At 39.5% G+C, this 13,585-nt stretch overlaps 1 protein-coding gene across 4 annotated transcripts in view; it reads right to left on the reverse strand.

Moving 5' to 3' along the window:
• Window positions 1-13,585, reverse strand: part of LOC124606653 (pre-mRNA-splicing factor SLU7) — a 74,144-nt gene that overhangs the window by 19,256 nt on the left and 41,303 nt on the right. For all 4 annotated transcript variants that reach the window (XM_047138659.1, XM_047138667.1, XM_047138675.1 and 1 more), the window contains exons 6-9: window positions 4,408-4,631; window positions 913-1,219; window positions 495-623; window positions 273-404 (exon numbers count right to left, since the gene is read on the reverse strand). In XM_047138659.1, the coding sequence (XP_046994615.1) occupies window positions 273-404; window positions 495-623; window positions 913-1,219; window positions 4,408-4,631 (792 nt within the window). The remainder of the gene's footprint in view (window positions 1-272; window positions 405-494; window positions 624-912; window positions 1,220-4,407; window positions 4,632-13,585) is intronic.

The raw sequence follows: 13,585 nt of genomic DNA on the forward strand, positions 1-13,585 counted from the left end.
GTGGTAAGAGTCCAGTTTTGCTAAGAATTGTGCATAAATCAATTACAGCCTTGCTACATTAATCACCTGCATAACACCCGTTTTTAAATCGTTTAGAAAAAACTACAAGCATCTGCAGGGTCAAAGAAGTTCAAATTACGAATTCAGTGATAATGAAACTTGGTGAAATATGCTAATACTGTATGTTATTCATTACTTGCATTTCAGATTAATCACCATTTGTATCACAATTTTATAAAACCTATCAAAAGTTTATATCAGAGACTACTTACATCTGAATCCGAGCTGTCTGACTCTGAAGAGCTGGAATTTTTTGCTTCTGCCAGGGGCTCTGTTTCAACTTTCATTCCTCTTTGTAAATCAGATGCAGCTGCTTTGCCAGCTTCACCAGTACAGTATGAATTCTAGTAAAACACAAGACCATGAAACATTAAGATAAAAAATCAGCCCACAAATATAGTATTAACAAGACTTAAGATTTCACCTAAACTTACTTTTACAAAAGAATGGCAACATTTATATCCCCACTGACCATTCTGCCAGTAAGAACCCCAAACAGATGTATGGTTGTTTGGGAATATGTCTTCTTCATACTTTGATCGGATGATTTGTTTTTCCTGACCCTGAGAGCAAAAAATTGAAATAATTTCATCTCTTTAAATCTAAAATCAGTAGAAAAACAAAATTTCTTTTCTGCAACTCAACTCCTGGCTTTATCTAGTGTTTCACAGTAATATTCATTTTGTTTCGGGTTATCAAAATTTCTTGAACACAGAAGTTTGTATGAAGTGGGCTAAAGGTTACAGAGCACTTCCTCAAGACCAATGCAGCACAGATTTATTTTCCACATCATTCAGTATAACTCTTACTTTCTAGATTTTTCTGCATTACTTATTAATTAAATAACAATACCTTTATAAGTTTACCATAACGCGAGTATTCCACATAATCCTCTGTCTGAGCTAAAAGAAGAGCTTTGGGTGGTGCTTGCAGATGTTCAGCTCCTCCGTATTTCTCCAATATGCTACCCTGTGCTTGGCTCTTGAACTGTTCCTTCTTCTTCTCATATTCGTGTTGTAGCATTTCCAACTTAGTAGGTTCAGCTAGGAGATGGACATCCACTCCTTTCTCATATGCCTCCCAAGCAAACAGCTGAGCCACTGAGTGCTTTTGTGTGTCTCCAGTGAAGCGTACGAAGTTCTCGCCAGCATAGTCCACACTACAAAACAGTCAAGATCTCGGTTAATTACATGCACAGTAAAATATATTTATCTGAGTCATCTGGCAGTAACATGTATCTCGCACATTAAAGTTTCACTTTACACTTTCCGAGTAATTAACCCCTTAACATACTATTTTTTAAACATCCTATGGTGAATGAAATTACATACAGACATACAAAGACAGCTTTTAAAGCACAAAATAATGAGTTATAAAATTTTGAATAGCACCAGTAAACAAATCTCTGAGGATTTTGTTGGAGCACAGTAGACTTAATATTTTGTACTGTTGGAGCTCACTTGTCACTCAACTGACAAACTGTCATCACTTTCAGTCTCTACTGAAGTATCATCATATTCTTCTAAACTTTCTGAGTCACTAAATTCAATGTTGGATTCAGAATCACTATAGCCATCCTTTTTTGAAAGCACTGCCAAAACAACATTACAGGACAGAGTCTGAAAGTGCACATTTTGTTATAGTGTATTCAAAACCGCACACAGTAAAGGCAATATAAAGTGGCAACCACCTCAACCAAAACATGATAGCCAACCTACAAATATAGTACAAGATGCTCTGAAGTGGCTGAACACCAAACAATCAATGTTGAAACAGACATAAGCCGGGTTTTATTATTTTTTTTTTTTAAGGTCTGTCCTTAAGTTGACCGAGTATACTGTCTAAATAATAAAAATGAGTGGGGTTTTCCACTAATAATAATTACAAACAGTTCTATTAGAGGTGGCAGATGAGGAGCTTGATACAACTTATTCCCACTAAGAAAATAACTCCCAACACTATTTCCTAACACATAAATAAATATCAGAAATGGGCTCAATTGTTAAAATGTACACCTAAAATCACTTACTCTACATAGAGCTAGGCAAATACAGTGCAATTCGCACAAAATAACCTGGTACATATCTGCGCAGACAGGATGGTAGGGGAGGGGACAGTGGCATTAGTGGATGTTGCCAACAGCCGCCTCAGTGGTGGTGGTGGTGGTGGTGGTGATGGGGGGGGGGGGGGGGGGGGGGGGGTTCAATTCAACAGTTGGAAGTCTACTTACAAGCTCATATTTCAAAATTTCTAAGATGCAGCTAGCAAGTCTGCATACTATCATATTAACAGGTTAAACAATACAACCAATAATTCGCAATAATTCGACAAGAGTCCAAAATGAATAATCTCTCACCAGATTAGCGAGTGCGAAAACCAATGCATCGTAAACAACTGAGACAGCTGCTGCTAAAAGACAAAGCAAACAGTCCAGGAGGCGACAGGAAATTGAGATGGCCACCACTTCGGAGCAAAGGGATGGACTTGCAGAATGGTCAGGACCAGGCGCGGCTCGTAATTAAAGGCTCTGAGGCGGAGCTGCACCAAAATATATGTTAAAGTAAATTTCGCAAGAACATATTACAAAATTTAAATTATCAGGAAGAATTTCGCACATTTCCCATTCCGATTAAAATAACGACGGTCAACGTTTTTGGAACTGTTTGTATCGATAGATGTTTTCGGAACGGTTAGTAGTGTTTAGGCTGCGCCTTGGAACGTCCGTAAGCTGCATGTAGTAGCGGTTTGGGGGCGTGGCTTCTACATAGTACCGCTCTTTATGGGCGACCCGAAGGCTCAGAGCTTGCAGCCTAAGGGTGTCATACCAACCACCACACGTTTTTCACGTTCCACTATCTATGTAATAAAGGAATGCAGAGTGGCCGAAACTTCGCTATCCAATCTCTGTCTCTGCACATCCCTACTACGCTTCGATGCGTCATTAATCGACATTTAGTATTATTGTTTTGATAATGTTTTACATTGTTGTTTTGTTTCTACCATTGGCTATTTTATCCACATTTAGAATAAGTTTGCAAATATCCCGCCAGAGTGCACTAGACTACCGTAACTACAAGCTCTCTAACCGTAACAACAGTACTGCCATCTAGCGAGAGTTTCATAAGTGATTAGAGGACAAAACGCGCGAAATTTGTCCCGTGACTTTACTTTCCTTGCTTGCTGATGCTGACTGCTTTTGTTGATATCGTGTGATATTAGCAAGTTTCTTTTTCGGAGTGTATTTTGCAAGATTTTAGTGAGCTTTACTTGCTTGTGAAACCAGCGCAATACGAATTCAGTGTGCAATTCAATAGGTAAAAGCTTGGAACACGGCCATAGGATGCAAGTGAAAGAACTTTGTGCACCCAGACCCGATCTAACGATCAATCAAGAACAGAAACAGCGCAAATCTAGGCAAGGATACAACCGCAGTTTTAATAGAGCAATGTACGATGCAGCCGAGTGGTTGTGTGGTTGTGAAGTGAAAAATGCATTTTTCTGTTTCACCTGTCTTCGTACAAATAGTACTGACAGTGCCTGGACTGAAACTGGTATCACTGACTTAAAGAATTTTCACGCAAAGGTGAAAAAACATAATTCCAGCGAAAAACATTTAACTTCGAGCTTTGGAGGTAAACTACAATAAACGCCTTAAATTTAGAACTGAAAACACCAAAAATATTAAGCAGCCGCAAAGTTAACATTCATCGCATTAAAGATCTCTCCGAAACGCGTCTTTTCATATGATTTGCTGCAAAGTGTCAGAAAATGTAATGATGACGTATAAAAACACTAACCACAGATTTTAACTCGAAGTTAGCCTCTAATGATATTTAATAAATACCTGATTATAGAAGACACAGTATGTAAAATTATGGGTAGAGAGTGATCTGCCCACCCCCCTCCCCCTGAATTCTTAGTTGTTTATGTTAGACTAATCTGTAATGTAACCAGAGGTCTATATTGGCTCCGATTGATAAATGCCGCAGCCTTCCCCAGTATAGAAACCACGAGCCGCGCCTGGTCAGGACAGAAACGTGTTTCTGTGCATGGGCAAAGTTACTTTGTGCAAGCTTTTGCATAAAACACCATGTTGATACAGGGTGTGTTCAATTTATGTGATGCATAATATTGATCTGTCTTAAATTTACTGTACTCATTGTGGCAGGATACTGATCCAGTTTTTCTGAGATGACATAGGAGTAATCACCCATCCCTCTACTACATGGTGTCAAATTTCTATCTAATGCAGTTTTTAATTTTATTCAACGAAGATTGATGTGGCTTTACACAGTTGTGAATAAATTACACTCCACTTAAACAGGACAAAGATATAAGACTACTCACTCTTGTTCATTAACTCCAGTACCAGCATGTGGATTGTCCCTCATGGAACGAGTTTTAGGATCATAATAGGCAGAATTTGGATCCAAATTGCGCAGGTATTTTGCAGTGTCCTCTCGAATACGTAAATTACGAACTGTTATACGTTGTTTTGAATCTACTTTAGTGCCCGGCATATCTACTTCATCGACATATTTATCTTCGTCATCATCATCAATATCCTCTGTCTGAAAAACAAATAGCAATTGATCAAACCACAAAAGCTTGAACAAACAGTATATGCTGCTAGCAGCACCCGTTTGTTGAACAACAATGTTTTGTGACCAGATTAAATAAATCTATGATAGTAAAACAACCAAGTTAAATGACATATCTACACCAGATTAAATAAATCTATGATAGTAAAACAACCAAGTTAAATGACAGATATCTACACCTGTAGTCCACAAAATACTGTACAATGTATGGAGAAGGGTACAAAATCCACACATTTTATTCTGTTTGCAGATGGCACGCAAAGTTTGTCTAATCACTTCTATTTAAGCACTAATTTTACTTTCATGGTAACTTTACCAGATTTAGATGAATTAATAGGATTCGACTTGTTTTTCATCACAAGCACTCTGACATTTATCAGTGCGGCATTGAGTGATGCACAATACAATTCTTGCAGAATCACTCACTGCAGTTTGTTGAGTGTTCCTGTTTTACACACACACACACACACACACACACACACACACACACACACACACCAATTAAGGGAACCCACAAGAAATTCAATATTCTCTCTCTCTCTCTCTCTCTCTCTCTCTCTCTCTCTCTCTCTCACTGATACAAAGTGGTCCAGATTGTCTAACAATATTCCAAACTGGTGGATTAAGAGTTTTTCTAAGCAATTCACTAAGTACATAACAGTCTGGCATCTAACTTCCACATGGCTAGATTCAAGTTTCTTTTGTATCATGTATCATCATGGATAGATACTCTTAAATTTTTTATTATTGTGTCTGTTTCTAGGGACTCACTATCAATTACGTAATATAAGAAATTGGAGTTTTTCATAATTTTACACACATTACATTTCTTTATGTTGAGAGTCAGTTGCCAAATTTCATACCTAACAATTTCACTTCCTTGTAGACAACTGAGTCAAACATGAAAAACCTGACAGAGCTAAAGATGATATATGCAAGATCATTTACAAACCTCATGAACAGTAGCACTCCTATTGCACTTCCTTGAGGTATGTTGGATGCTACTTTAGCTTCTGATAACACATCCCCATTAACAATGATTTCCAGAGTTTTATTTGGTAAGGTATGTTCAATGTGTTTGCATATCTGCTCCAATATTTTGTTTATGAGGTGAAAGCTTTCTGTAAGTCAAGAAATAAGTCATCAACTTCAGCTCCCCTATACACATTTTGCCTTCTTGCTCTTTTGACTGAACAGAGCAAACTGTGTTTACCACAACATGTTCTTATGGAAAGAATGATAATTTCACAATGGACTGACAAGAGAGACACGTCTACAATTACAAGGGGGTATTCAATAAATAATGCAACTTTTTTTCTGAAACAAGGTTGATTTACGTAGGACTCCAATTAACCATATTATTCCCCACTTTTTGGCTAAAAAAACCTATTTTCTCACCCCTCACAACTTTGCTTGGCATATACTTGTCTAAGGTGTATTATACAACACCCTTTAACTTTGTCCACTGAGGTTCTACACTTATGGTCCTGGAAATGAGCTTTTTGCATTGATCGCTTGTGTAATCTGAAATCTGTCTTTTGTCGCTCTTGCTAAGCACAAGTATCTTCCTACCTTTCTTCAAGTTTTGATCTGTTACTTGATCAGCTTCTCAAGGTAATCTGTGGATAAGACATTTAGAATAACTTCACGATTCCCCGTCCCTACTATCCACCTTTATCACTTGAGTCTCCTTTTCTTAAGCTGGTAAGCTGAAACCTCCACAAGATACTATAATATGACCAAGAAATTTATGCTAAATACTGTCCACACTACTGATCCTGAGGCAGGGGCTCTATAAAAGCATCTGGTGACCATGCGTGAGCCACCTTTAACACACATCATCGTCATCCAAATTAGTTCACATTGGGGACATATATAAACCTCACTAGATATTATCTCCCCACCCCAACAGTAAACATGCCTCCACCACAGGTGATCACCCGATCTTTAATCCGAATTTTTTGCTATTCACATTTGACATTAGTCAGCTTTCTGTGTCTAGTACTATGTGGGCACTGTAAAAGTTCATAAGCAAGATTAGTTCTGCAACATTCCCATGCAGTTAATTAATACTATATTAACATTTTCCTCCTCTGATCTGGCTTGATAAATTTTACTCTTTTTAATATTCTTCTCTGTCCAAATTTAGAATGTATCTTATCAGACCTGTGGAAGTAGGTCTACATCCTAAAAACAAAACCCACATGTGTATACCACATGTACTGAGATACATTACTAGCCACTTCCTGTGCTTGACTAACTTATGGGGGGAGAGAAAGAATATAATTCTCCAACCGATAGCAGAGGTCACTACACAAATGTCTGCTCTGGGAATGACGCTGCAAAACAATAGCTCTGCCTACATCCCATGTGCTAGACTAGCTGTTTTCCTGAAAGCAGTCCGCCACCTACAGGAATTGAGGATGGTTGGAGTAATTTGTGATGACATGACCCACAATTTGCGATCAGGTGTGACCAGTGAGCTCAACTGCTGCCAGCAGAGCCTCCTCCATGTCTTTAACGTAATCCCCCAGCAAATAAAAGTGAATGGACACTGGCTTTCCTCCCTGACCTGGCCACTATTTCCCCAAGTGGCTCCATCACCAACCCAATGTTGGAGGAGTTTTCAAAGACATCTGTACTTGTCTGTACCTTCCAGAAACATTGTCAGTGAGCTGTCCCATGCTGGCTCAGATGTACTTTTGGTAGTGGGTGACACCTCGAACCTGTTTCTGAGGTGTACAGCTGTGGCCAGCAACTACCATGTCCAGAAATTTACCACGGAGACAAAGGGCTCTGAACAGGCTCTACAGGAGTCCAGAGCTTGGGTACTGTTTCCAGTACTCATTGTCAGGTTCTCTTCTATCTAATGAAGACTTCCTCTTCAAATTCGAGACTGCAGCACATCCGTGGAGCACCACGGTCAACCCTCCTAGTTGTGAAAATACCAGTTTTCACAGCCATTGTTGTAGTCTGACAAAAATGGTATGTGTTGGTACAACCACAACAGGGGCTGATGACGGCACCCTCTTCTCAATTTGTGTGTGCGTACCATGTATTCTCAGATTTGAAAGTGAGTCAGTCTTTAAATTTATTTTATACTCAAATGTACATTTGCAGGCCTGGGTTCTTTACCAAAACTGATGTCTACGAAGTCCCTTCTACAATCTCTGGAAGCCTGTAATATGAATCGTGAAACGCCCTGTGCACGAAGGTACCATCAATACGACCAGCATAGCGAAGTATAGGATGCAGCTTAACAGTTCTCGAGTTACTGAAGCCTTTTGACTTTATGCTACTTCAGTGGCTATTATTTGCTCTTTGTTGTCTTAATGTGAAGTCAGTCAGTGACCTCAGTCACTAATCTCCAAACAACCTTCTATTGGTCAAATATTCAAATTCCTGCATCTGTAGTAATTAGAATGAAGAATGATTGAGTTTTCTTCCAATGAAACACACATACATATGTACATACATGTTCAAACTTTTTTTAGAAATTGATATTTGTAAATTTTTACTTCTACTTATCACAGACACTTTCTCGTTACCATTGTGGAGGTTATTGCTGTTTCTTTACTGGTTTCATGCGTCTCTCACACTATCTTGTGACAGCCTCTTCCTCTCTCCAGAACTAATACACCTCACACCCCTTTGAACCTGGCTAAGGTATTCTGTTTCCCTCCACAACTCCCCCGCCCCACACCAATGTCCCCCTCCCCCCCCCCCCCTCCCCAAAAAAAAATCTTTCCTCCAAATCAACTATGCCTGGATGTTTCAGAAAGAGTCCCTTCAGGCTATTCCTTTATTTAACTACACTGTGTCACAGTCAGTTTGGGTTGGGTTGTGTGGGGGAAGAGACCAAACAGCTAGGTCATCGGTCTCATTGGATTAGGGAAGGACTGGGAAGGAAGTCTGCCCTGCCCTTTCAAAGGAACCATCCCGGCATTTGCCTGGAGCGATTTAGGGAAATCACGGAAAACCTAAATCAGGATGGCCGGACGCGGGATTGAACCGTTGCCCTCCTGAATGCGAGTCCAGTGTGCTAACCACTGTGCCACCTAGCTCAGTCACAGTCAGCTTCCTAAAAGCTGACCATCTCACTCAGAAACCAAATTTGCTAGAGTTTGGAATGATGTTACAGTAATGTTCAACAAACACAACAGGAATTCAATTAAATCTTTAAGAACTATAGACAGCAATCAGGTTCTTATAAAATATCTTACAGACTTTGTTGTATATGCCGTAAGAAATACAGTATTTTCCCCAAATATTCTGAGTAATGTGGGGGTGAAGATGTGTGAATGATCGAAAAACAAGAATAATTGAGATATTTTTAAACATGTACAATGAAACCCCTATTTTACATTTTCAAGCAGCCCAGACTTAAACAACGCAAAATTGAGGAAAATGCAGAACAAAGACCATTAAAACCTATAGAAAACAAGCAAAAACATATATACATATGATTAAAAATTGCAATCCTCTTCAAAAAATTGTATAAAATCTGTATAAGTGAAGGAAATTATATTTACAATACAATGTTTATACAGCAATTTGTGGTAATTAATTTAATCAATTCTTTAAAAAATCACAGATGTGTAACAGGAAGTATAAACATATTAAAAAATTGAAATTTGTATTTAGGTATGAGGTAATCTAACTACATTCCGATACATGCTACAACCACATATTATATGTCAAAACACGCGTTTTTACGAGATCTTTCCTCTGTGCTCACCCACAAAAAAGCAAAATTGATGAGCATGGTGAACAAACCAAAAACTATGACATACGGTGAAAAACATCAGAATCTAACGTATGGGGATGTTTTTTCCATCTGTAGCCAATGGCAGAGCAGCATACTCTAGTGATGTGGAGGCACTGACCTCTAGTGTATTGCTTGTAAACTTTTCCTTGTTCATAGTGCCATATAGTTGAAGTGGAGCATTCTACAGTACTGCCAATGTGTGCCATTTGCACTTTGAACTAGTTACTTGCTGTAGTGTAAAAACAACAGGTTTCTCAAAAGCATGTATATACACACAAGTTTTCCTTCGCACATGTGGTAATTATTTATACCAATAAATAAAAAATAAAGTTAATCCTGCCGGGATTTCAGTGTATCGCTGTCCCCGCAATCCATTACATTTATAACAATCTGTCTGCTACACAACACATTAAACACCATTGAGGACTGCAACAAGGATGAACAATTGTTCACTGAACATGTCGTGTTGATTGTGGTGTCGCACACAGCAAATGGAGTAGCCTACATTGGCTGCAGTTTGTAGAGGCACGATACATTCCAGGAGTCTATCGATAGGCTCTGCACAGAACTGCTGTAAGTAAAATTAATAAATGGAAGTGAACTGCGTACAAAGTTTAACTACATAAATTAAACCTATGTGGCAGCCATGGTCAGTCCATTTGCTATACACTGACCACAGTCAGTCATTCTTTGGAACACACCACCAAGTAAGCTTTCTGTTTATCACACTATACACTAGAAGCAACTGCATTAGTGTGACATCGCCATGCTATATTGCTATTGGCTGCAGGTGGAAAACAAACATCTGAGTTGTTGTAATGTGTCAGTTTTCACGGCATTTCACAGTTTTCATTTTATTTCGCAATGTAGGCTACAAATTTTTGCCATTTTTCAAGGTGAACATAAAATGAAAGAAACCTCAAAACTAAGTGCTTTAAGGTATAATTTGTGGCAGTTGTGTGTTGGGAAATGGCTCAGTTACATCTAAATCTACATCCATACTCCGCAAGCCACCTGACGGTGTGTGGCGGAGGGTACCCTGAGTACCTCTATCGGTTCTCCCTTCTATTCCAGTCTCGTATTGTTCGTGGAAAGAAGGATTGTCGGTATACTTCTGTGTGGGCTCTAATCTCTCTGATTTTATCCTCATGGTCTCTTCGCGAGATATACGTAGGAGGGAGCAATATACTGCTGGACTCTTCAGTGAAGGTATGTTCTCGAAACTTTAACAAAAGCCCGTACCGAGCTACTGAGTCTCTCTCCTGCAGAGTCTTCCACTGGAGTTTATCTATCATCTCCGTAACGCTTTCGCGATTACTAAATGATCCTGTAACGAAGCACGCTGCTCTCCGTTGGATCTTCTCTATCTCTTCTATCAACCCTATCTGGTACGGATCCCACACCGCTGAGCAGTATTCAAGCAGTTGGCGAACAAGCGTACTGTAACCTACTTCCTTTGTTTTCGGATTGCATTTCCTTAGGATTCTTCCAATGAATCTGTCTGGCATCTGCTTTACCGACGATCAACTTTATATGATCATTCCATTTTAAATCACTCCTAATGCGTACTCCCAGATAATTTATGGAATTAACTGCTTCCAGTTGCTGACCTGCTATATTGTAGCTAAATGATAAGGGATTTTTCTTTCTATGTATTCGCAGCACATTACACTTGTCTACATTGAGATTCAATTGCCACTCCCTGCACCAAGCGTCCATTCGCTGCAGATCCTCCTGCATTTCAGTACAATTTTCCATTGTTACAACCTCTCGATACACCACAGCATCATCTGCAAAAAGCCTCAGTGAACTTCCGATGTCATCCACCAGGTCATTTATGTATATTGTGAACAGCAATGGTCCCATGACACTCCCCTGTGGCACACCTGAAAGCACTCTTACTTCGGAAGACTTCTCTCCATTGAGAATGACATGCTGTGTTCTGCTATCTAGGAACTCCTCAATCCAATCACGCAATTGGTCTGATAGTCCATATGCTCTTACTTTGTTCATTAAACAACTGTGGGGAACTGTATCGAATGCCTTGCGGAAGTCAAGAAACACGGCATCTACCTGTGAACCCGTGTCTATGGCCCTCTGAGTCTCGTGGACGAATAGCGCGAGCTGGGTTTCACACGACAGTCTTTTTCAAAACCCATGCTGATTCCTACAGAGTAGATTTCTAGTCTCCAGAAAAGTCATTATACTCGAACATAATACGTGTTCCAAAATTCTGCACCTGATAGACGTTAGAGATATAGGTCTATAGTTCTGCACATCTGTTCGATGTCCCTTCTTGAAAACGGGGATGATCTGTGCCCTTTTCCAATCCTTTGGAACGCTACGCTCTTCTAGAGACCTACGGTATACCGCTGCAAGAAGGGGGGCCAAGTTCCTTCGCGTACTCTGTGTAAAATAGAACTGGTATTTCATCAGGTCCAGCGGCCTTTCCTCTTTTGAGCGATTTTAATTGTTTCTCTATCCCTCTGTCGTCTATTTCGGTATCTACCATTTTGTCATCTGTGGGACAATCTAGAGAAGGAACTACAGTACAGTATTCCTCTGTGAAACAGCTTTGGAAAAAGACATTTAGTATTTCGGCCTTTAGTCTGTCATCCTCTGTTTCAGTACCATTTTGGTCACAGTGTGTCTGGACATTTTGTTTTGATTCACCTACCGCTTTGACATAAGACCAGAATTTCTTAGGATTTTCTGACAAGTCAGTACATAGAACTTTACTTTCGAATTCATTGAACGCCTCTCGCATAGCCCTCTTCACACTACATTTCACTTCGCGTAATTTTTGTTTGTCTGCAAGGCTTTGGCTATGTTTATGTTTGCTGTGAAGTTCCCTTTGCTTCCGCAGCAGTTTTCTAACTCGGTTGTTGTACCACGGTGGCTCTTTTCCATCTCTTACGATCTTGCTTGGCACATACTCATCTAACGCATATTGTACGATGGTTTTGAACTTTGTCCACTGATCCTCGACACTATCTGTACTTGAGACAAAAGTTTTGTGTTGAGCCGTAAGGTACTCTGTAATCTGCTTTTTGTCACTTTTGCTAAACAGAAAAATCTTCCTTTTTTTTTAATATTTCTATTTACGGCTGAAATCATCGATGCCGTAACCGCTTTATGATCACCGATTCCCTGTTTTGCGTTAACTGTTTCAAATAGTTCAGGTCTGTTTGTCACCAGAAGGTCTAATATGTTATCGCCACGAGTCGTTTCTCTGTTTAACTGCTCAAGGTAGTTTTCAGATAAAGCACTTAAAAAAATTTCACTGGATTCTTTGTCCCTTCCACCCGTTATGAAAGTTTGAGTCTCCCAGTCTATATCCGGCAAATTAAAATCTCCACCCAGAACTATAACATGGTGGGGAAATCTACTCGAAATATTTTCCAAATTATCCTTCAGGTGCTCAGCCACAACAGCTGCTGAGCCAGGGGGCCTATAAAGACATCCAATTACCACGTCTGAGCCTGCTTTAACCGTGACCTTCACCCAAATCATTTCACATTTCGGATCTCCGTCAATTTCCTTCGATACTATTGCACTTCTTATCGCTATAAACACGCCTCCCCCTTCACTGTCCAGCCTGTCTCTGCGGTATACATTCCAATCTGAGTTTAGGATTTCATTACTCTTTACGTCTGGTTTCAGCCAACTTTCTGTCCCTAGTACTACATGGGCGTTGTGACCGTTTATTAATGAGAGCAGTTCTGGGACCTTTCTATAGACGCTCCTGCAGTTTACTAATAGCACATTAATATTGTTATTCCCTGTTGCATTTTGCCTACTCCTACCTTGCCGCGTCTCAGGAGGCGTCTCGTCGGGCCTAGGGAGGGAATTCTCGTATGTAATTAGCAAAAGAGATAGTCTTGTCAATTACATACCCTACAGTATTGCAAGTGGCAAAATCCTTTTTTTTTTCCTAATAGGTCTACAATACGACATAAAAATTTGAAATTTCTTTCTCTTTTGTTTACGGCTTAGAGATCTGGTTATGTCATTTGATGTTATGAGTGTTGGTAAAATGTATGCCTACGAGAAAAACAAAATTCTCACACCAACTTGGATTTATAGTTCCTTTGCCTGTTTATACTTTATAATTCAGTAAGTTAGGAACTTGGAACGTTTCATAGTCTAAGGTTTA

Source organism: Schistocerca americana, chromosome 1, assembly GCF_021461395.2.
Source record: "Schistocerca americana isolate TAMUIC-IGC-003095 chromosome 1, iqSchAmer2.1, whole genome shotgun sequence".
NCBI lineage: Eukaryota > Metazoa > Arthropoda > Insecta > Orthoptera > Acrididae > Schistocerca > Schistocerca americana.